Genomic DNA, 24,733 nt, shown 5'->3' with positions numbered 1-24,733 from the left:
AGGTTTTTGAATGAGGTTTTGTTTGAAATGAGGTTATTACCGGTAATGAGTTGTTTTGAGTAGCAATTGTGATCGGAAGTAATTGCTATTAGTATTTGAGTTATGTGGTATATCATGTGATTTTGTTCTAGGTTATGGTTATGATTTGATGCAGTCGGTTCAGACTAATACAGTGTTTAGATGCGAGATTCGGGACTTATAGAAAATTTCGGATGTTGGAAATTGGATTATGTGGTTTACGGGCTTAGGTTGAAGTAATGATCTTAAGTTATGTTGGGTTGTCAGGCCTATATGGAATAGGGTGACGTGGGTTCACCCCTGTGTATGTGCAGGGTAAGGTTACACGGAGGATTGATAACTTTGGAACGACTCTTGGCACGTTCGAGGACAAACGTATGTTTAAGTGGGGGAGAATGTAATGACCCAACCACAGAAGCGGCGTGTGGCACAGAAGCGAAAATTGTTTGGCGCGCCTGCCCGTGCGCAGAAGCAGAAAATGTCCGCAAGTGCGAAAGGGATGGTTTTCATGGGGCTTCGCAGAGGCGAGATTTTATCCGTAGAAGCAGAGGTCGCAGACGCAACATTTTGACCGCATATGCGAAAACCGCTAGGCAGAAGCTATAAAAATCGAGGTTTTGGTTCTTTTATCATATTTTGAGATGTGGGACTCGGATTGTGGCGACTTTTGAAGAAATTTTCATCACAAGGACTGGGGTATGTGTTCTACACTTGGTTTTCATTATATTCCATGAATCTATCTTCGTTTTTGGTAATTGGTTTGTGAATTTAAAGAGGAATTTGGGGGGGTTTGCCTAAAGTTTCATAATGTGAATTTTTGAGTTTTGAACATCGATTTGGAGCCGGATTTGAGTAAAACTAGTATGGTTGGACTCGTAATTGAATGAGTTATCGGATTTTGTAAGTTTCATCTGGTTCCAAGGCGCGGGCCCGGGTTGACCTTTTGGCTGATTTTGGGCTTTTGATTAAGGATTCGACCTTTACTATTTGGAATTGTTTTCTTGGGCTTTATTTGATGTATTTGAGTTCCTTTTGGCTAGTTTTGAGCCGTTCGGAGGTCGGTACGCGTGGGATGGCATTTTTGGAGCATCGCTTGGCTTACTCGGTATTGGATTTGGCTTGTTCGAGGTAAGTAACACTTCTAAACTTAGTGTTGAGGGTATAAAATTCTGAATTACGTGTTATGTGATTTGTTTGGAGGTGACGCACATGCTAGGTGACGGGCGTATGGGCGCGCACCGTAAAAATTGAGACTGAGTCGATTCCGTAGAGCTGTGTGGTTAATTAACTTGTATTTTTCCCAGTATTTGTCATGTGTTAGATAAACTGAGCTGTGACTCATGTTAGAAATCATGCTTAGGCAAATGCTGGTATTATTGGGACCCACTGATGTCATTTCTGCTGTCGAATTATATTTTTAAATTATAATTTCGTACTCAGCCATATACATTCATTGCATATCATATCTCAGTCCCTGTTGTTAATTGTTGATACATCACATCATCATTTTGGGCTAGGTTCATGACATAGTGAGCCCGAGAGACTGGAGAGATTGATGACTGAATGAGGTCGAGGGCCTGATTGTGAGGTTATTGATACTATAACACGTGAGTTGTCCGTGCGGATCCAGATATTGATACTATAGCACGTGAGTTGTCCGTGCTATTTGCTCTGCATCTCCCGCTCGGTTTCCCAAGTAGCTTCCTCAACTGGCTGACCTCTCCACTGCACCTTCATCGAAGTTATGTCCTTTGACCTAAACTTTCGAACCTATCGATCCAAAATGGTCATCGGTTCCACATCATAAGTCAGATCACCATCCAACTGAACTGTGCCGAAATCCAAAACATGAGACGGATCGCCGACATACTTTCGGAGCATAGAAACATGAAATACTGGATGCACACTCGACAAACTACGTGGCAAGGCAAGCTTGTAAGCCACCTCTACAATCCTATGAAGTACTTCAAATGGCCTAATATATCGAGGGCTCAACTTGCCCTTCTTCCCGAACCTCATAACACCCTTCATGGGTGAAACCTTGAGTAGAACCTTCTCCCCAACTATGTAAGAAACATCACGGACCTTCCTGTCGGCATAACTCTTATGTCTAAACTGCGCCATGCGAAGCCGATCCTGAATCAATTTAACCTTATCCAAAGCATCCTGAACCAAGTCAGTACCCAATAGCCTAGTCTCACCCAGCTCAAACCAACCCACAGGAGATCTACACCGTCTCTCATACAAAGCCTCATATGGAGCCATCTGAAGACTCGACTGGTAGATGTTGTTGTAGGCAAACTCCACGAGCGGCAGAAACTGATTCCCTGAACCCCCAAAATCAATGACACAAGCGCGTAGCATGTCTTCCAATATCTGAATAGTGCGCTCGGACTGTCCGACCTTCTGAGGGTGAAACGTCACCTCAACCTGGATACCCAACTCTCGCTACACGTCTCTCCAAACCTGTATGCCTCGATCTGAAATGATGGACACTGGCACGCCGTGGAGGCGGACAATCTCTCGGATGTAAATCGCAGCCAACCGCTCCGAATAATAAGTAGTCCCAACAGGAATGAAGTGTGCGGACTTGGTTAGCCGATCCACAATCACCCAAATAACATCGAACTTTCTCGAAGTCCGTGGGAGGCCAACTACAAAATCCATGGTGATCCGCTCCCATTTCCACTCTGGAATCTCTAACTTTTGAAGCAATCCGCCCGGTCTCTGATGCTCATACTTCACCTGCTGATAGCTGAGGCACCGAGCTACAAACCCCGCTATATCCTTTTTGATTCTTTTCCACCAATAATGGTGCCTCAAGTCCTGATACATCTTTGTGGCACCCGGATGAATGGAGAACCGCGAACTGTGGGCCTCCTCAAGAATCAACTCATGTAGCACATCCACATTAGACACAGAAATCCGACCTTGCATCCTCAATACTCCATCATCCCCAATAGTAACATCTCTGGCATCACCATGCTGAACCGTGTCCTTAAGGACAAGTAAATGGGAATCATCATACTGACGCTCTCTGATGTGATCATATAAGGATGACTAAGAAACTACACAAGCTAGAACCCGACTGGTATCCGAAACATCTAATCACACGAACTGGTTGGCCAAGGCCTGAACATCAACTACAAGAGGTCTCTCACAAACATGAATGAATGCAAGGCTACCCATACTCACCGCCTTTCTACTCAAGGCATCGCTAACCATATTATCCTTCCCGGGATAATCCAGAATAGTGATATCATAGTTCTTTAGTAGCTCCAACCATCTCCGCTGCCTCAAATTTAGATCCTTCTGTTTGAACAAGTGCTGGAGACACCGATGATCTGTAAACACCTCACAAGACACACCGTAGTGATAATGCCTCCAAATCTTCAATGGATGAACAATGGTAGCTAACTCCAAATCGTGGACAGGGTAGTTCTTCTCATGGGGCTTCAACTGATGCGAAGCATAAGCAATCACTCTACGCTCCTGCATCAAAACACATACAATACCGATCCGAGAAGCATAACAATACACTGTATAAGAGCCTGAAGCTGAAGGTAAAACTAGAACTGGAGTTGTAGTCAAGGCGGTCTTTAGCTTCTGAAAGCTCTCCTCACACTCATCCGTCCACTTGAAAACAACACCCTTTTGGGTCAATTTGGTCAAAGGCAATGCGATAGACGAGAAGCCCTCCATGAAACGACGATAATAACCGACCAAGCTGAGAAAGCTCCGAATCTCTATAGCTGAGAATGGTCTGGGCCAACTCTGAACCTCCTCTATCTTCTTCGGATCCACCTGAATACCCTCACTGGACACCACATGCCCCAAGAACGCCACCGAACTAAGCCAAAACTCACATTTGGAGAACTTAGCATAAAGCTTCTCCTCCCTCAACCGCTGCAACACAATCCTCAAATACTGGGCATGTTCCTCCTGGCTACGATAGTACACCAAGATATCATCAATGAACACTATGACAAACGAGTCGAGATAAGGCTGAAATACACTATTCATATGATGCATGAATGTTACCGGGGCGTTGGTCAGCCCAAAAGACATCATGGGGAACTCATAATGACCATAACGAGTCCTGAATATTGTCTTTAGAATATCTGAATCCTGAATCTTCAACTGGTGATACCCAGACCTCAAGTCAATCTTAGAGAACACCCTCGCTCCTTGAAGCTGGTCAAATAGATCATCAATGCACGACAAATAATACTTGTTCTTGATTGTAACTTTGTTTGGGTCGAATTCCAATTTCGGAAGTTGGAGTAGGTCCGTAATGTCATTTGTGACTTGTGTGAAAACTTTGGGGTCAATCAGACCTGTTTTGATAAGTTTTGTGGTTGTTTGTAGAAGTTGAATTTTCTTAGTTTCAATAGGCTTGAATTGGGGTGCGATTCGTGTTTTTGAAGTTGTTTGATGTGATTTGAGGGCTCAACTAAGTTTGTATGAGGTTTTAGGACTTGTTGGTATATTTAGTTGAGGTCCCAGGGGCCTTGGGTTGATTTCGGATGGTTAACGGATCAAAAGTTGAAGTTGAGTGATTGCTGAAGTTGGACCTCTACTGGTGTAACCGCACCTGTGGAGCTTTGATCGTAGGTGCGGGCTGGCTTGCGCAGGTGCGAGTTGGAACCTGCATGGCTGCATGTACGAGGAGTTTTCAGCACCTGCGTGGCCGCATGTGCGGTGAGAAGTGCGCAGAAGCGGAAGGCGCGCAGGTGCGATAGTGAGTTCCGCATCTGTGTGACCGCAGATGCGGCAGGGGAATCGCAAAAGCGAAACTGGGCAGATGGGCTTGGTCGGCAGAGGCGGCTTGGGTTCTCGCAGAAGCGAGTACACAGAAGCGGAGTGAGGGACCACAGTAGCGGAATGAGCCACAAATGCGTGTGTAATGTCACTTCTACGACTCCGCAGAAGCAGAAGTGCTGGGCAGATTATTAAAACAAGGGTTCGCGAGGCAAGATTCGAGGCATTCAGAGGCCGTTTCGCGAGGCAAGAGTGTGTTGGAGTAGAGATTTGCTTGGATTGAGGTAAGTAACAGTTCTAAATTTGGTTGTGAGGGTACGAAACCCCGTATTATGTGTCATGTATTTGGTTTCGAGGTGACACACATGCTAGGTGACGGGCGTGTGGGTGTACACCGTAAGAATTGTGACTTGGTCAAATTTCATGGAACTGTGTAATTGAGTAATCTGTTGTTGTCTGTACATTCTCCATATATTAGAGATATATTAGAGAAATTGAACCACAAATCATGTTAGCAATCATGTTTAGACTATGTGTTGGCACTGTAGGGACCCATAGAGGTCGTGTACATATTGAATTATCTGCTAAATTGTTATTTTGTACTCAGTCACAATTATACTCGTATATTACATCTCAGTGTCTATTGTTCATCATTGATGCATCATATTATTGCTGTTTGGGCTGCTTATCATGATTTCTGAGAGCCTGAGAGACTGGAGAGGATGATGACTGAGTGAGGCCGAGGGCCTGATTATGAGGATGTTTATGGGATCGGGTTGCACGCTGAAACATGTTTCACTGAGGTATGCCATGATTGACTTGTTATAGCGCTTGGGCTGAAGGGGCCCCTCCGGAGTCTATACACATCCCCAGTGAGCGCATCTACCTACTGAGTGCCGAGTGCCGGGTGCTGAGTGATTGAGAGAAATGAGTGACTGTGAGGAAAGAGTGAATGTGAGGTTGGAGTGAATGGGAGGACTGAGTGACTGTTGCTCTGAGAGGATGCATTGACTTCATTATTTTTGCACTTCACCTGTCATATATCACTGTCTTGAAATTTCTGAGAGATATTATCTTCTGTTTTAGTTGAACTTGACATGAATTTACTGTTTTGGTCTTAATTGTCAAACTTGAAATCATGCCTACCTCCCTATGATGAAATTACTGTAATTGGACTATAACTGTGAAGCTCATCACTACTTTCAGTTCTTTATTTAGTATTGTTACTTACTGAGTTGGTTGTACTCACGCTACATCCTGTACTTCGTGTGCAGATCCAGGTATTTTCGGACACGGTGGGTGTTGATTCTATCGCACGGTTGATCTTTTGGAGATTCCAAGGTAGCTGCCCGGCGTTTCGCAGACCTTGTCACTCCATTCCTATCTTTCTGTTTATTGTATTTAATTTCAAACTATCATAGACAGTATATTCTAGACTTGTGATGTATATATGCTCATGTACTCTGTGACACCCCGATAGTTGGGAACTTCTGCGTTGTGTTTTGGGTTTCTATCCCTGTTTTATTAAAACTTTTATTATTTAAACTACTTTAATTCATTTTTGTTAAAGGTGTTGGAATTATTTCGAAAGAACGGCTTGCCTAGTACCACGATAGGCGCCATCACGACAGGTTAGAATTTTGGGTCGTGATATGATGTAATTAAGAAAATTGGGATTCTAATCCCTTCTGTTTGTAGTTGTTGTACTAGACACAGGAGGAAACAATGTCCCATATATTCAGAGATAGCCAAATTGCTAGACAGGTTTGGTTCTTCAAACGTAATTATTTTTTGGGGTTTGATTTAGCACTGGTCATCTAAGACAAACCATCATGAATTGGTGGTTAGCTAAAGAAAGAAATGGAGTTCACTCAGTGTTACTCCAATGTATACCGTCTATGATTTGTTGGAAAATATGGTTGAACAGATATGCAGCAAGGTTTGATAATAAATCCATGTCAGGGTGGCATATCATCATCTCAAAGTGCTTAACATTAATCCTTAATTGTCAGTTTCCTACTCTAAAACTTTCACAACTCTGGATTGACAAGTATAAGTATGTGGAGAAGTTACAATTTTCTATTCACTCCCAGGCTATTAAATGGAACAAACCCGATAGGGGTTGGGTAAAATTGAATGTTGATGGATGCAACAAAGGTAATCTTGGTTCAGCAGGAGGAGGGGATATCATAAGTGATCATCACAGCATAGATGATGAAGGCTTTTGCAGAATTCTATGGCCAGTTTAATAGAAGCTAAGGCATTATTGCATGGTATTAAGTTTATGTAGTAATTCTGGTTTTTTGAAAGTTCATGTGGAATCTGATTCAATGTTTACTGTCAACATGATTAATAGAAAGATGGTACCTTCTTGGCAAATCAAACATATTATTGAGCATATTTAATTTGGGAGGTAACTACGACTGGAGATTTCAAGTTTACACACGCATTTAGAGAAGGCAACATGGTCGCAGATCAACTTGCTAACCTAGGAGTAAACTCACATAATTGTGCTATCTTCAATGAAATTGTTTCACTGCATAGAAATGTTAGGGCTTCAATGAATTTAGAACAGGATGGTTTACCAAATTTTCGATTCGAGCCCAAAAGAAATCATTTTGTTGTTAATGATGATATCTCTTGGCAGTGCATTGCTTAGAGTGTTTATGACTAGATTGTATGTAGTAATGTATGATATGAACTATCCAACTTGTAAGAAGGTGTCCTCAACTCTCAAAGAATTCCTTTGTGATCAACGACAAACTAGATTGGGTTCCACCAATCTACACTTTGTAATTGAGGTCAAGGTTTATATCCTCCTTCGTGTAATTGTGATTTTTGGAATACGCATGTTGGAGTCTGGCCTAACTCCTCTATCCCTGTGATGGAACTTTGATTAGAAAAACAGTTCAATTGTCCAAAAATTACAATTCAAACTTTAGCAAACTTCCATATATAAAAGCTCTTCTGAAACTGAAAGAATTATCCTAAAATTCTGTATCTCTGCCTTACAATAAACAGGCAGGATATAGCACATAATTTAACATCTAAAAACTCAGATTGGCCGTATCGATCAGGTGTAGAAGCGATAAGTCTTGGCTGATTTGATGATACTCCATAATCCACCAATGGGAGATGTTAGAGTCAAAAGTACACCCACTATAATGCAAAGCTGCAACATAAAGAGAAAAAAAATAAGAGATAGTGGTAAGTAGGGAAAAAGCTTGCACGAAACGTTGCATGTACAAAATTATATTAATTTATCACAATTAATTTATATATTGATGTGAGAATCTACATTTATTAACAATGATAAGATGCTATATCTTATGCAAAAGACACTTGTTATGTACTTATTGCTTTGATGCATATCATCGAGTGTATAAAAAGTTTTCCCCTAAATAATTTGTATAGACATCGCTATTTATATCAAATCAATAAATATGTACGTAAGATATTTGTTTTTCATAAATACATTTTTAACTTAACTGTGGTGAAGTTATATGCACTCTCATTTTAATTTTTAATCGTTGAGTTTTATTGATTAGTTTGATGTAAACACCAAGTGTAAGTAAATTTCATGATTATATTTACAAGTTCTGGTAAACTTACCCAGTTCGTACACCATGACAAGCCAAACTGTCTGGGCTTTTTTATAATAAGCCAGATGATGCATGGAAGCTGTAGGTAGAAATTAAAAACATAGTAAATGTTAAATATGTTTGTCATATGAGTATTATATAGTCATAACTTCTGATTTAATGAAGTGAAAATTTAATGAGTTATCTATGAAATATACTTACATAATATGAGGTTGGTGCCAGAGCAAAACCTCCAAAGAATCCCATCAAACCACCAAAGAATGGTATTGTCATGCCCACAACCAATGTAAATGCTACAATAACAGAAGACCATAGCAAGAATATAAAAAATACATAGAAAAGAGCAATTAAACAACTTTTTCAGTTTATTTTCTAATTGTGCAAAAATATTTTCTAATAAACAAGTAAATAACTTACCAACAAAAACCGTACGCACACAAACACGTAGAAGAGTGGAAGGATTATATTTCAATGACTTCACAGCGTATGCCTCTATCATATCAAACACTGGCATTGCATAAACCTGAAATGTAAATTAAGTAATATACAACAGATTAATTAGGTAAATTACTAACATCTAAGTTGCTCATAATATATTATCAATTGAGGCACATCAAAGACTTAAAGAGTTTATACAGTTGAAGTAGGTTTCCTCAATTACATATAAAGGATTAAATTTATATATATGCACTGTGTAAAATTTTTATTATACTAACTATTTTAGTCTACTAAAACAAGTTATGTACTCTTTTTTTAGGTTAACATATTTTATTTGTACTGAGTAGTTACTTGTTATTATTGTAGACAGTGGCAGAGACATCCCTTAGTATGGGGTGTATCTGACACGGGTTAATTTGCAACGAACTTTTCTAGCTAGTATATATGAAAATCGACACCATTTGAAAATTATGTAGAGTAACTGTTAGTTTAAGACATAAAGACTTAAAAGAACCACAGTCCTAGGTCTAAAAGTTATGGCAATAGACCGATACTACTTGCATAAAATCTTATACAATCAAACCTCTCTATAACAGCCTTATTTGTTCCGGATTATTTTGGTTGTTATAGCGAAGTGTTGTTATAGAGAACATATATTATAACATAGCATAAAAATTGGTTCCATAAAAACTTGGCTTTTACGGTGAATGGTTGTTATATAGCGATGCTGTTATAGAGATGTCTGACTGTAATTAAAAGTAGTGAAAGATACCTGGTAACTCCCAATGACATGAGCGACAACAAAAATGTTAGCAGTTGCAATAAGCCATGTAGGTCTATGTAGTGTGAGCAAGATGTTATCATCAACTCCATTACCAAACACCCAATATCCAATGAAAGCCACAGGCAAATAACACAAGGCCACAATAATATAAGCTGTGAATACACCTTTCCACATTGCTTTTTTTGAAGGTGCATCTTCTGTTGAAGGAATTGTAGCTTGAATTTCAAGAACTACATTATGTCCAGCATATGCAAACGCTACATTTCCTAATGCACTCAGAAACATAAACACATTATCTGATGTTTTTTCACTTTTTGCCTGGTATCATTTCATGCATCTCCACCATTTGCCAGATTGTGTAGAATGTTATAATCCATGACAGTAACGTTACCGTTACACCAGCTCCCCTGCAACATTTATTACAATTTAATACAATAATTAGATGAATGTAATATCACTTGCAAATTTTAATTTGATCTTTCAGACAACAAATTTGTATAACAAGCTATAATTACCAAAATTAAAAAAGAAACAAAAGGAGATATCCTAGAATATATGTATGTCGACAGTAACTTTGGAGACATCCGATAAAAAGGTATGTCAACTTAATTACCACAAATGCGCGCATGGATGCGGTAAAATTAATTGCATTGGGTGTTTGCATCAAATTATATTAACTAATTAACATGGTTAAATGACTTAATAAAATGATAATATCATGCATCTATTAGTTCGATCTAAACATAATGTTCGGTTAATTTATGCACGCCACAATTAAAAGCATATAGATCAATTGGTGCACCGTTGGCGCTTAAATCAAGCGATGATGAATATTTTAGATGCACCTAGTTTGCAGACTCAGTTTTTTAAAAAACAAATAACGAGATCTCCGGAGTCCCAAAAAAATAGTTCTACTATTTTCCAGATTTCCAGAATCAGTTTTTTAAAATTTTCAAAAATTATAAAAATAGGTTAGAAAAACTGCTAATTAGATGATATCAAGCAGTTAGTTATACAAAACCGGAATTTGAGTATATCTAAATTTTAAAACATTCATAGTCAAGACAATTCCTTATCAAAAATTTTGATAATGAAGAATAAAAACAAATAAATAACATCATATCTTTGTTAAAATTACTGCATTATATGCAAATTATTGAGAATAATTCCTTAAGTGTCTCACAGGCTTTTTTGCTAATTGATCGAACAATAGAAACGGTGATGATATTGACAATTTAAACCAATTCTACTAAAAGAAATAACGAATTTATGTGTTTTTACTTTTTATCATGCACTAATATTATACACCATTGATTTCTGAAGATTTACATTTCTTTAGTTGTTTTTTTCCTTTTTCTTTTCTACTGGTGAACCGGAAAAAAAAATTAAGAAGCACACTGATATTTCACGTTAAAAAATTAAAATACAAAATTCAGTAAAGACGCAAAAGAAGTGATTTTTTTTTTTGAAAATTTTACCTCTTATTGCAAAGCTTTATACCCTATTTATTATAAATAAAAACCCTTTAAAATATTATTTTCTATAGCTACCTTTTAGTTTTTATAACAAAATATGTACTTATGGTCACTTCCTACCGTGAAGCCATTAAATACGCTGTCTAATATTTTTTTTCTCTCATTCTTTCAGTTTATTCCCTCTCAAAATCACCGTATCTTATTTCTCTCTATACGATCTCTCTCTCACAGCGCCATTGTCTTCCCCATTGTTGAACCACGATTCTCCTTTATCTGCAGGTTCTCTCTCTAGATTGTTCTCAAACCCTAGATCTCGATTTGCTGGATTTCATCTCTGTTAACATGAGTTTCAAAATGTCTTGATCAAAGTTTCTGATATGAGTTGTATCTTTTCCCAAAGTGAAGCGGACATGGTCTGTTCATAGCTGAATTGATTTTGAATGTTGACATGGAAGAGGTGATCACGCCCAACTATGCCTTATAAAAAATACAAGCGGTCGTCGCAAATATATTCTGGCTAATAAGTCCGGAGTCGAATCCCACAGGGAATTAACCTATCAACCATAGTTGCTAGACCCGCACAAATTCACCCAATCAATCTTCAGAAATATTTGAATAATAATTTGGATGTTTATTAACTAAATATTACATAATGAAAATGCAGTAACAAATGACTAACTACGAATTTTGTAAACAAGAATTGGAAAGATCTAAGGTTGTTATTTTCCCAATTGTCGGAATCTTTTCCGCTACGTTTTCTATAAATTTGCCTAAGTCTTCTCTATCGATCATGAGCACTATAACTGTCGTAACTCTCTCCCGAATAATTACCACAATTTACTAGACATATTCTGCCGAATTACGCTAGCTGGCATTAAGTACGGCTCACTCAGATCGCACCAAGGTTTCATTATCTCTAATCCCACCTTTAAACCCTTCGTATTGATCCCTCATATACGTTAGGAGTGATGTTGTTCAACAACTACCTAAATATGCACTCTCTCCCGAGTAATACATACTAAATAGGCACAGCTAATTGAGGGCCCTTCAATCAACCACATGAATAGTATAGTTGAACAAATAGAGAAAATACTACGGCAAATTTATATTAACGTAACAAGAAAATTATCCTTCAATAGGTTCCATCAAAATCCTAGATTAGGAATTTTAGCTACTCATACTCATAGTAACAATATTCCAAATATTTTGAATAATTAAAGTACAAGTACAGATGAAAGGATATAGAAATCGATGATTCTAACTCCCAATAGGTGATTTCACAAGCTATTCTTGCCTCCGGTTGTAAAAGTCCCCCAAAATGGCATTTTTAGGTCTTTTTAGGTCTATTTATATGTGTAGAAAAGACCTAAACATGTAGGCAAAGTCCTAGTCAAACCCAGAGACGAAATAAGTCTTCAAAACTCGGACTGTGAGTGCCCAGACCTGGCCTCGCGAGGCCTAACGCCTGGTGTACCTCGCCCCAAGCCTGGCGTCGCCAGGTATAAAGCCTGGTCTATCTCACTCCTGCCTCACCTCGCCAGGTCTATCACCTGGCCTTAGCCTGGTGTCGCCAGGTATAAGGCCTGCACTAGGCCTGGCTTCGCCAGGTATAACGCTTAGTGTACCTGGCTTCGTCGGCTTCTCCTTTTCAACTCCTCCCGAGCACGCTTTCGACTTTTAAGTATCCTTTTTTCTCTACTTTCATCTCCAATTCACCTACACACATAAAATGGCATTCATTACGAGTAAATAAAGTGTAATTTATCATTAAAGCATATAAAATGCAAGGCGAATAGTGTGCTAAACCATGAATTATAGCCACACATCAATACCGCACACTTAAACATTGCTCGTCCTCGAGCAATCAGACCAACTTATAGACACAACCTCACTAAGCAATTCCCTTAACTCCTTGCACCAAGAATATTAAAAATAGTCTAAGCACCACGGTGTAATATCCTCGCCTCAAGATTTGACTCATATACCATGACTTATTCACAAATTACTTACTTAGTCTAACATGGAGGTCAATGACTTTACCTTTCCTTTATGAATCATGTGCCCTCACCCAACAAAGAGCTCAGTTCCACACACGATGAATTTTAAGAACGTAGGAACTCAAGATAGGAAAAAATTCACTCGCTCTCAGAAATAACATTCATATGCCACAAATGATGCACCATAGGCTTGCCCGTAGTATAATACTCTATTAATCGAGCTTATTTAGTCTAAGATCAAATAGGACTTTGATTGGTTGTAATGTACACCGTGGGTCGGGTAGGATATATTTGGATATGTGAGTGACTACACCTCCCTAAGCACTTTAATACATATACTTTAACATTTCAGCCCATACTTATGTCAAACCAAAACTCCACCTTCACATCAATGTATATTACCCCATACTTCTTTAAGCACAATTACATTAAGAGTCACCACTTATCTAAGAATATTCTTTTTCATAGCAATACAACTATTTTTGTCTTTTTTTTTTCATTTTTTTTTTCAATTCAAGCGGCTCTTAATTTTTCAAAACAATGCACCTTTCTCCGTATTTCATTAGTTCTACTCAAAAGCCAAACCAACCATCCCACTCTTTTACTTTTACAAAGTTCATAGCAATTCAAGTGCTCATTAGAGGTGAAACGGTTCAAATAGATGGTTAATTCAAACAATTGGGTAAGGCTTGTAGTGTGGTTGCCAAAGAAACAGGATTACAGGCTCAAAGAGGTTAACTACGTTACATAACTTTTAGGTGGGTAAACTATATATATCTGGCTTAACAAAGAAACGCCTATATTACTTCTCAGAATGAACAAGACTACTATTTTGCTTTGCACACACACAAGGCAAGTTCTAGACATCAAATGCAATGCACAGAATACCTACAAAACTCTCACACACATGGCACATAACTCACTCAGGATTGGTTTCATCGCGACACTCCAGTCAAAGCAGTTAAGCAAAATTAGGAATCTACGATTTAAGGTATTTATGCTAGAGTCAAAAACCGAGCCTAAGCGTCACGACCATAGTCATAACTATTCTCAAGGCATAATAAAGCTAAGAGATATTACTACAATTAAATGCATAGCTTCGTGGTTTCTACTCCTAAAAATAAAAATTAACTACACCCGGTTCAACTAAAAGCTCTTGGAAAAGAACTGCGGCCCAAAGAAAAACCAAGGGAGAATTACTACATTACCTAAAAAAAATCTTCTTCTTTTTTCTCTAGACTTACTTCCCTCAGAAAAACTATCTAGGAGATCCATCGTCGGGAAGAGTCCAGATATGTTCTTTTAATAACTAAACAAATAACAAAAACAAATCACTAAACCAAATTCTTAAAATAAATAACTAAAACAAGTATCTAACGAAAATGACACTTACTAAAACAACAAAACAAACAACTAGAAGTAATTTCTACAAGTCCCCACCCCACACTTAGATCATGAATTGTCCTCAGTGCATACACAAATTGACAAAACAAGAAAAATGAGTAGGGTGCAAAGAAACTCCCTGATCAAATTGCGTCTTCATCCTCTGAGGCTCTCCACTCTTCATCATGTGCTTCCTCCTCATCATCATCATCGTCCTCATCATCTGACTGCTCCGGCTCGACCTAAGGCTGCTCAGGAGTGTGTATATCCTCATCATCGGGGAGTCTGTAGCCATCACCTGTCCCAACCAGCTGCTGGCCATGAGCGTTGAGCGGGTACCGCTGCTCCAATAAGGTCCTCTCCTCAGATGTGGTTGGTTGACCTCCTATCCTTAGCTGCAAATCCATCATCCTATAGAGATGGGCCATAAAACTATCATCCCGAGCATTGCGTTCGGTACTTGTCAAAGATATCTTGATTATGGAAATAATTTAATTCTGACTTCGTGTGCTAGTACAATTTGTATGTATTAAACGGACCAAGTAGGGATAAGTATTTTATACTGACTTAATAAAATAACTTCTCTAGCCACTAAAAGTACTTATACTCTTAATCTTGATATAATTGTTATTGGTTGTGTATATTATTTATTGTTTTGATTTATTAAAAGGCGAGATTTGTTTGTGGGTCAATATACCTGGTAAATTGGACAATGATGATATACACTGGCGAAATAATAGTTAGTTGAAGGAATCCATATCTTGGTCTAGAGATAGATGATATACCTTTATGAAAGCTTATAAGTTTTCATGTGTAAACCCTGCAAGTGGATTTTGTATCCGTCACATGATACAAGTTAAGCAAAAGTCTAAAGAAAATAATAAATGAATTAAATTGTCAGTAATTTAATTTATTTGATTAGTATCTGAATCTTAACACGGGGAGCTAAATAAGGTTTAACGAAAGAATTTCAAAATTGAACTGAGAAGTACAGTTATGAATTTTTAGTGAAATAATTCGTAATTTATTATGGCAGTATTAATTCGGATATTTTGAATTAAGTCCATAATAAAAAGTCTCATTAATTAGATATTGTGGTCCCTGTTGTACCTGAATAATTAGGAATTAAAAAAAAATTATATTTCTTGGTGGAAAAGGAAGGCCCAACAGGTTTAGGAAAAGGTTTTAAACCCTAAAACCTGTGGCTATATTAAGTGGTCTTATTCCATAAGGAGAAAATATTTTTACTACATGGTTTTCCAAGGAGAAATTCGCCCACACGAATTTTGCTAATTTCGGGCATTATTCGGGTCACACAACAAAAGACTGTGGAATTGGAAGATGACTTGAAGGCTCTTTTCGCGATAGCGGTCACGCTTCAAGAGATATGTTTGAGTAAAATCAGTGATTATGTGTTGTCTATATTATATGCAAGTGATCTTGGCTATTTGCTTCCGCTGTTCATACTTGTTTTTCATCAGTTGGTATCAGAGCCTGCTTGCGTCTAACTAGATAACATGATGTATATTTGTATATGTGGTCTGATTATTACTTTACTATTACTACTATATATAAGCGGCTAAGGCTGTACAACACATCAATCCTGAATTGTACAAAATGCATTGTGTATTATACTTTTATATGAGCCTGTCTTATTAGCGAATTGACATGTGTACCACACCTTTACTTTACCAAAACCACGTGTACTTTACTATTTCAGATACAAACTCTCCGATTATCCATCTCTCCACTCCAATTCTCTCTCCTCAATTCCTCTTTGTGATTTTCTACTTGCTTCGCTATTTCAAGAATTCAAGATATAATCTTTTTGTTTTGGTAAGTTTTTCAATTATTGTGGGCTTCTCTGAATCTCTATGTTGGAGTTTTCTCCGCTTTCAATGTTCAGAATTCTTTCATGAGTTTTATCCTTTTTTGCTTTTACCTTCTGCTTGCTATAATCTTCTAGTATGGTAACTTTTCTCTCTTGGTTCTTTTTCTTGCACCGTGTTCTGATTTCACTTCTAATTTTTTCTGAAAGTTTGTCCATATTTGATTCAAATTTTTTTTTTTTGCATAATTTATTGCCTAGAGTTGCTACATGCATGTATATAATTCTATCTGATTTTGATATATATGTTTGGCAAGAAATACTTAGGTGAGTTTTCTGTTATTTAAATTTTTGGTTGTGTTAAATTTTAGTTGTGTAAAATGGCAATTTGGTGTAAATGTTTTGTTCTTTTGGAGTGGGTACACTACAACAAATATGAGACTACCACGATATTTAATTAATGACTTTATTATAAATGTCGGAAAAAAGATAATTTATCGACATTTATTAGAAAATATTACAAAAATACTGACATTTAATTAAAAATGACAAAAATGACATTTAGTTAGTGACATTTATAATAAATGTTAACAAATTACTATTTTTCCTTCCTTGGTAAAAAAGAAAACTACTACTTACTTACTAATTTCAAAAGAGAAATTATTTTGCAAAACTTCCCCCCAAAATTTCCCTCTGAAAATCTCCCCAGAAAAAACCCTACTCCCTACGATATCCCTCTCTCAGAAATCATAACATTGTTCATTTCCCCCTCACTAATTTCTCTATCTCATCCAAATCCCCCCTCCCCCCTCCCCAACCGTGAACCTCAAGCACCTTCAGGAATAGCAGTATGAATGTATCCTAGTGTACTGTCTTCTTGCTTAATGTATCACTCTCTCAAAAGTCATAACATTGTGTACTGTCCTTTTTATTCTTGCTAGGTGACGGGCGTGGGGGCGCGCACCATAGAAATTGAGACTCAGTCGATTCCGTAGAGTTGTGTAGTCAATTAACTTGTATTCTTCCAAGTATTTGTCATGTGTTAGAGAAACTGAGTTGTGACTCATGTTAGAAATTATGCTTAGGCAAATGCTCGTATTATTGGGACTCACTGAGGTCATTTCTGATGTCGAATTATATTTTTAAATTATAATTTCGTACTCAGTCATATACATTCATTGCATATCATATCTCAGTCCCTGTTGTTAATTGTTGATACATCACATCATCATTTTGGGCTAGTTTCATGACATAGTGAGCCCGAGAGACTGGAGATATTGATGACTGAGTAAGGCCGAGGGCCTGATTGTGAGGTTATTGATACTATAGCACGTGAGTTGTCCGAGCGAATCCAGATATTGATACTATAGCACGTGAGTTATCCGTGCAGCACGTGAGTTGTCTGTGCGGATCCAAATATTGATACTATAGCACGTGAGTTGTTCATACGGATTATAGAGCTTGGGCTGAAGGAGCCCCTCCGGAGTCTGCACATCCAAAGTGACCGCAGGTGCCTATTGAATGCGAGTGCCGAGTGATTGGGAGGACTAAGTGGATTGATACTCTGAGAGTATGCATATGGTTGTTCACTATGTTGTACTACATTCGGCATGCGCATTTGACATACAAGCATATAGATGCATTTTTTTTTCATATTGTACGGTATCACGTCATGCATGAATTCTCATACACATTGGCATCTAGGCATATAAATGTACTTTTCCTCATGCCATTTGAGAATGAAACATTTACTTGTTGAAATGTTTTGGAAGGAAAATCATGATTTTACAAACCTTCTCATATTTTGGTACTTTCGGTAAAAGATTTGGGTTTTCATTGTTATACTTGAAAAGCATGTCTATTTTCTAAAACCGTGAACGAGATGAACATTATATTTCTGAGTTATTTTTTGTACCACTTTTATTACATTGTTATGAGATGTTATTGGCTATTGGTGTTGGACTTTGACATGTGTTCCAGCTCGTCACTACTTTCAACCTAAGGTTAGGTTTGATACTTATTGAGTACATGGGGTCGGTTGTACTCATACTATACTTCTGCACCTTGTGTGCAGATATTGGATGTTGATGTTGCTGTGATCGATGGGAGCGGGATTTAAAAATGTACATGCATTCCGATTGTAGCTGCTTCTTGTTCATGATAGCCATATATTTATAAAAAACTGTTTATGTACATTTCAAACAGATGATGAATTTATTTCATACCAGCTTGGTAAATTCTAATCTTAGAAGCTCATGATTTATACTACCAGTCCTTAGGGAATGTATAAGATTCAGATATTTTTTTTCACTTAATTGTCTTATTAAATTTCATGGAATTGGATAGTTTATATTTGGTTTACCTAGCGAGTTGGGTTAGGTGTCATCACGACTAGTTGAATTTTGGGTCGTGACAAGTAGGTATCAGAGCTCTAGGTTCATAGGTTCTACAAGTCATGAGCAAGTGTCTAGTAGAGTCTTGTGGATCGGAATGATGACATCCATACCTATATTCAAGAGGCTACAGGGAATTTAGGATAATTTCCCATCTTTCTTTCCTTATCGTGCGGAATTAATTCAGTTTGAAACATAACTCTTTGAATTCCCTCCACGCATCCGTGTGCACATGTAAGCGCTCGGTATCGGCTAGTGATTCCATAGATGAGGTGCAAGTTGTCATTTCTGGGTGCTGATGATGGGCCAATCTGGAGGACTTGAGGCCGGGTTTTGACTGTAGCTCGAGCATGTAGATTTCGGCTGTGTGGGCACGGTCTTTTGGGAACTTATGTGATCGATAGCGTCCCTATGAGTGGAATTTGTGACTCGATGAGTGGTCGGATGGCTATATGATGAGCATGATGTGATTGCGGAATGTGTTCAGATGGTTTGATTGTGACGAGAATAGTTTGCCTGGGATGTAAGAAGGACTATGGGGTGCTAGATTGCTGTCTTGATGTGACACATAGCCTCAAGTTATGAGTGTGTTGAAAGATTTTTCGTGTTGATTAATTATGGAGTGAAGTAGATTTTCATGTCTTGTTGTGAGTTCAGACTCAGGAAGATTCAGTGATGGTGTAGTAATTGTTGCTGCGAAAGGGTATAGATGTCAATTTTAGGCTAAGTAGGTGGGTTATCTCCTGCAGAGTAATCTACGGAGGTGTGATCCTTATAATATTGTGTGGAGAGTTTTCTTTCTACCAACGGGGTATATGTGTTAAGATTTGAATTTGAATTTGGTTGAGAAAGTTGACCTGATCATCATGTGGATGTATGTGAGCTTAGTGGATTATTTGAGGTACTATATGGTTTGTGTTATGTGAGCTTTTGAAGGATTTAGTTGAATCTTCCTGCGGTATTATGGCAGTAATAGAGTATGGGTTTGGTGAGTTATCAGATGTTCTATTCTATGGCATTGAGTTAAGTGGGGGAGTTTGCTATCAACGATTTGATTGCATGGTTACGTGTAGTATTGGTTTTGGTCTGAAGCATACTTGTGGATCGGTTATGACTTGCAGAGGTTCAGATAAAGGATGACTCGAGTAAAGGAATTTCTGGATTCGGGTTCAGATGAAGGATGACTCGAGTAAAGGAATTTCTGGAATCGGGTTATGTTACACCTTATGGGTATATGGAAATCATGGAATGATTGAGTCGTTATTCGTGAAAGATGTAGTGCGAATGCAGTAGGAAATTGCTCGATTTCTTAAAGGTGTGGATTACTTCTTTGGGTGTTGTTGTTCTAATGGGGCACATGTCATTCGACCCATTTGGCCGGTACAATTGAGATTTGAGTAGAGTGTATGACTCTCGAGAAGGTTCTAATGGGTTCAAGATTTATATGTAGCAATTGAGAATTTTGCGGATTTGTATATGGCTAGAATGTGAGATTTAAGTTGGATGGTGTAAAGGCTTGTGGCATTTCTATATTATTATGGATTCTACATTTCAGCATCAGTAAGGTGAAAGAAATAGTTTTGGATTTACAGAAGGTCTCTTTAGAGTGGATGTCTCGGTTGTGGCACTTTTGGGGTGCTTAAGAGGGAATACAACGGCTTATGGGCCTTAGGATGGTGTTGTTTTATTTTAGGATCTCGCGGGGTGAGTTTTGGTTAAGGATCGTGGTGTTCTGGCAATAAGAAGTGTCACCTTGAGGGTAATTCAGAAGGAACTCAGAGGAATAGTACAACTTGATATTAGGTTGGAGCAGCAAGGTAATAAATACAATTGGTTCCTTGGGGTATTTATGATGTGGTGAGTCTCTACAGGTGTTTCGTGGCAATACTCTTGGGTTTGGAGACCTTCATGGCTTGGTTGAGTTAGAGGTATTCGGTTCTGATAGCTTGGTTGCGTGTTAATGGGTTTCAAAGAGTTTCGATGGTTGCTACCACGATTTGAGATGGATATTTCCTACCGGCATGAGGAGCATGTTGCGTGTTGTGATTTTCTCCTGGATGAGATCCAATAGAAGGTTTCCGGCTAATTGAGTATGTAGTTTGCTTGTGACTCAAAATTGATTATGAGACTCTCGTACTTTTCATATTCATGATAGATGCGGTATGTTGTGGGGAATTAAAATTTGAGTGTGCAAGGTCACAGTTTAGTTTTGAAAGGAAGGGCATGAATTCTTAGACAACATGGGCGGTTTCAGATGACTAGATGGATGATATTACCACTTGATATTTCCTGAGGAGAGCGTACATTTCAGAAAGTGCACTAAGTGTTGACGTACGGATACTTCATTAGTATTGCGGTACACACATGGTTGATCGGCTGCTGATATTCAGATTTTGTTATATGGCACGGAAGAATTTTAGAAGTATTCCTCGTGGGATGATCGTGTATGAGAGATGTGTTAGACATTTGGGCGGTGGAGTTGGGATAAGATATGGTGATTCGTGTATTCTACGGATTCGGAGACCAGGAGTTCTCATAAGCAGATCTATTTGTGGTTGTGGACTGTGAAAACGTGGCCAAAGCTATCCAGATGATAGTATATGTTATGGTTAGGTCATTATGGACTTTCGGAGGATTATTTATCTATTTGTGGATGACCATAGTTGATTTGGGGCCCATTGGTAGGCCCAACGAGGATTTGTATTCTACATCGGGTCATGTTGGTCGACTACATACTGCTATTGTTGGGGGATGTGCCATTCAGTTAGAGTGGAGATTATTCGTGCTCTGATATGATCTATGTGTTACTTTTCTATGCCACTAGGGGTTTGGATTTGTTGTTTATATGCACACATAGTGCGGTCCTATTTGGGCCTTATAGCAGAATTCGAGCAGAATGGTTATTGGGGTTCAGAATGGTTGATTACGCTTGGTTATGGCCTTTGTCCGGTTATGATGTATGGTGCTGTTTTCTTCTCGATGGTTGCGGTCATGCACATTTGTTACTAGGCGTCAAATTGCACGTAGTTGTTGATTTTGAGCATGGTGGCTTGAGGTATTTCATATACACCAGTGTTTGGATGGGGTCACGCATGTTGAGATATGATCATTTGTGTTAGATTCGTGCATCTTGGTACTACTATGTATGATGTCTTTGTAGCATTGCGGTTGTTGTGGTACTTGTTGAAGATGTGGGATGGTTTTCTTGTTTGAGTCATTTTCCATTTTGGGTACATTTGAGTTGTTGCTTATTGTGCACGGATTGCACAGGTCGTGATTCTAGGTAGTATTGGTGTGGCATGTCGATAGGATAGTTGGGCCTGATAAAGTGAGGTCATTGGACCTAGAATGGGTGCCATCAGATTTGTTTGCAGCATATTTGGAACGTTAATATCGTTGATCGGCTTAGAAATTGTCTATAGTTCTTGTCAAAGGAGAGGGAGCTCCATGGATTGTTGATCTGATGAGTGGTTATGAGTTTCTGCGTGCTTATTTCATCGTCGACAGTGTACGAAGGTTTTTGAATGAGGTTTTGTTTGAAATGAGGTTATTACCGGTAATGAGTTGTTTTGAGTAGCAATTGTGATCGGAAGTAATTTTTATTAGTATTTGAGTTATGTGGTATATCATGTGATTTTGTTCTAGGTTATGGTTATGATTTGATGCGAGATTCGGGACTTATAGAAAATTTCGGATGTTGGAAATTGGATTATGTGGTTTACGGGCTTAGGTTGAAGTAATGATCTTAAGTTATGTTGGGTTGTCAGGCCTATATGGAATAGGGTGACGTGGGTTCACCCCCGGGTATGTGCAAGGTAAGGTTACACGGAGGATTGATAACTTTGGAACGACTCTTGGCACGTTCGAGGACAAACGTATGTTTAAGTGGGGGAGGATGTAATGACCTGACCGCAGAAGCGGCATGTGGCACAGAAGCGAAAATTGTTTGGCGCACCTGCCCGTGCGCAGAAGAGGAAAATGTCCGCAAGTGCGAAAGGGACAGTTTTCATGGGGCTTCGCAGAGGCGAGATTTTATCCGTAGAAGCGGAGGTCGTAGATGCAACATTTTGACCGCATATGCGAAAACCGCTAGGCAGAAGCTATAAAAATCGAGGTTTTGGTTCTTTTATCATATTTTGAGATGTGGGACTCGGATTGTGGCGACTTTTGAAGCAATTTTCATCACAAGGATTGGGGTAAGTGTTCTACACTTGGTTTTCATTATATTCCATGAATCTATCTTCATTTTTGGTAATTGGTTTGTGAATTTAAAGAGGAATTTGGGGGGGTTTGCCTAAAATTTCATAATGTGAATTTTTGAGTTTTGAACATCGATTTGGAGCCGGATTTGAGTAAAACTAGTATGGTTGGACTCGTAATTGAATGAGTTATTAGATTTTGTAAGTTTCATCTGGTTCTGAGGCGCGGGCCCGGGTTGACCTTTTGGCTGATTTTGGGCTTTTGATTAAGGATTCGACCTTTACCATTTGGAATTGTTTTCTTGGGCTTTATTTGATGTATTTGAGTTCCTTTTGGCTAGTTTTGAGCCGTTCGGAGGTCGGTACGCGTGGGATGGCATTTTTGAGCATCGCTTGGCTTACTCGGTATTAGATTTGGCTTGTTCGAGGTAAGTAACACTTCTAAACTTAGTGTTGAGGGTATAAAACTCTGAATTACGTGTTATGTGATTTGTTTGGAGGTGATGCACATGCTAGGTGACGGGCGTATGGGCGCACACTGTAAAAATTGAGACTGAGTCGATTCCATAGAGGTGTGTAGTTAATTAACTTGTATTTTTCCCAGTATTTGTCATGTGTTAGAGAAACTGAGCTGTGACTCATGTTAGAAATCATGCTTAGGCAAATGCTGGTATTATTGGGACCCACTGAGGTCATTTCTGCTGTCGAATTATATTTTTAAATTATAATTTCGTACTCAGTCATATACATTCATTGCATATCATATCTCAGTCCCTGTTGTTAATTGTTGATACATCACATCATCATTTTGGGCTAGGTTCATGACATAGTGAGCCCGAGAGACTGGAGAGATTGATGACTGAGTGAGGTCGAGGGCCTGATTGTGAGGTTATTGATACTATAACACGTGAGTTGTCCGTACGGATCCAGATACTATAGAACACCTAAGTTACTAACACCCATCTCAGACATGGCATAAGGTAGACTAAGAACAGCAGCACCAACCATGGCAGTAACATTGTGCATGGTTGAATACCACCACTTTGCATTCCGGTCCGACGTTATCGGTAGCCATTCATCTATTGCTTTCTCCCTCCTCTTTTCTTCACTATCTCCTCCCTTTTCCATATTAAATTAAACTAACTATGCTTAGGCAATAGAATAAGAATGAAAAGTTTGTGACTCAAAGAGTAAGGAGATTTAACATCAATTTCGAGTCCTTTAAAATATACAAAGAGAAAGTCTTTTCTTTTTCTCGATATGCCTTTTCCTATTTATATAGGTGATTGCCATAAAACCTAAATCTAGTAGTAATGACCTAAATATTTCCTAATCCTTTTAGATATATGCAATATGTAAAGTTTTTATGTTTTTAAGGAAAATAAACTACTTTCTATACTTACTCTGTAACTGTTATCCAACAATATTTGGAATTTTTTAAAAAGTGAATCGTATTAATTATGCACTTGTCCTTTCCAAATGCTCTACGTGTGAAATATATGTGGATATAAATAAATAACATCATATCTTTGTTAAAACTACTGCATAATACGCAAATTATTGAGAATAATTCCTTAAGTGTCTCACAGGCTTTTTTGCTAATTGATCGAACAATAGAAACGGTGATGATATTGACAATTTAAACCAATTCTACTTAAAGAAATAACGAATTTATGTGTTTTTACTTTTTATCATGCACTAATATTATACACCATTGATTTCTGAAGATTTACATTTCTTTAGTTGTTTTTTTTCCTTTTTCTTTTCTACTGGTGAACCGGAAAAAAAAATTAAGAAGCACACTGATATTTCACGTTGAAAAATTAAAATACAAAATTCAGTAAAGACGCAAAAG

General features: G+C 38.2%; 1 protein-coding gene across 1 annotated transcript; it reads right to left on the bottom strand.

Moving 5' to 3' along the window:
- Positions 1-7,852: 7,852 nt before the first annotated feature.
- LOC142179085 (lysine histidine transporter-like 2) lies at positions 7,853-24,006 on the bottom strand. Its single transcript, XM_075248910.1, has 6 exons — positions 23,836-24,006; positions 9,592-9,921; positions 8,799-8,904; positions 8,583-8,674; positions 8,392-8,460; positions 7,853-7,951 (listed from the first exon to the last, which is right to left on the bottom strand). Exons 1-6 carry the CDS (start codon positions 24,004-24,006, stop codon positions 7,853-7,855), a joined length of 867 nt encoding a protein of 288 aa, XP_075105011.1.
- Between the last annotated feature and the right edge of the window lie 727 nt (positions 24,007-24,733).

The sequence above is a fragment of the Nicotiana tabacum genome, unplaced genomic scaffold, assembly GCF_000715075.1.
Source record: "Nicotiana tabacum cultivar K326 unplaced genomic scaffold, ASM71507v2 Un00321, whole genome shotgun sequence".
NCBI lineage: Eukaryota > Viridiplantae > Streptophyta > Magnoliopsida > Solanales > Solanaceae > Nicotiana > Nicotiana tabacum.
The sequence above is the reverse complement of the archived record's forward strand: the minus strand, read 5'-3'. Positions and strand labels throughout refer to the sequence as shown.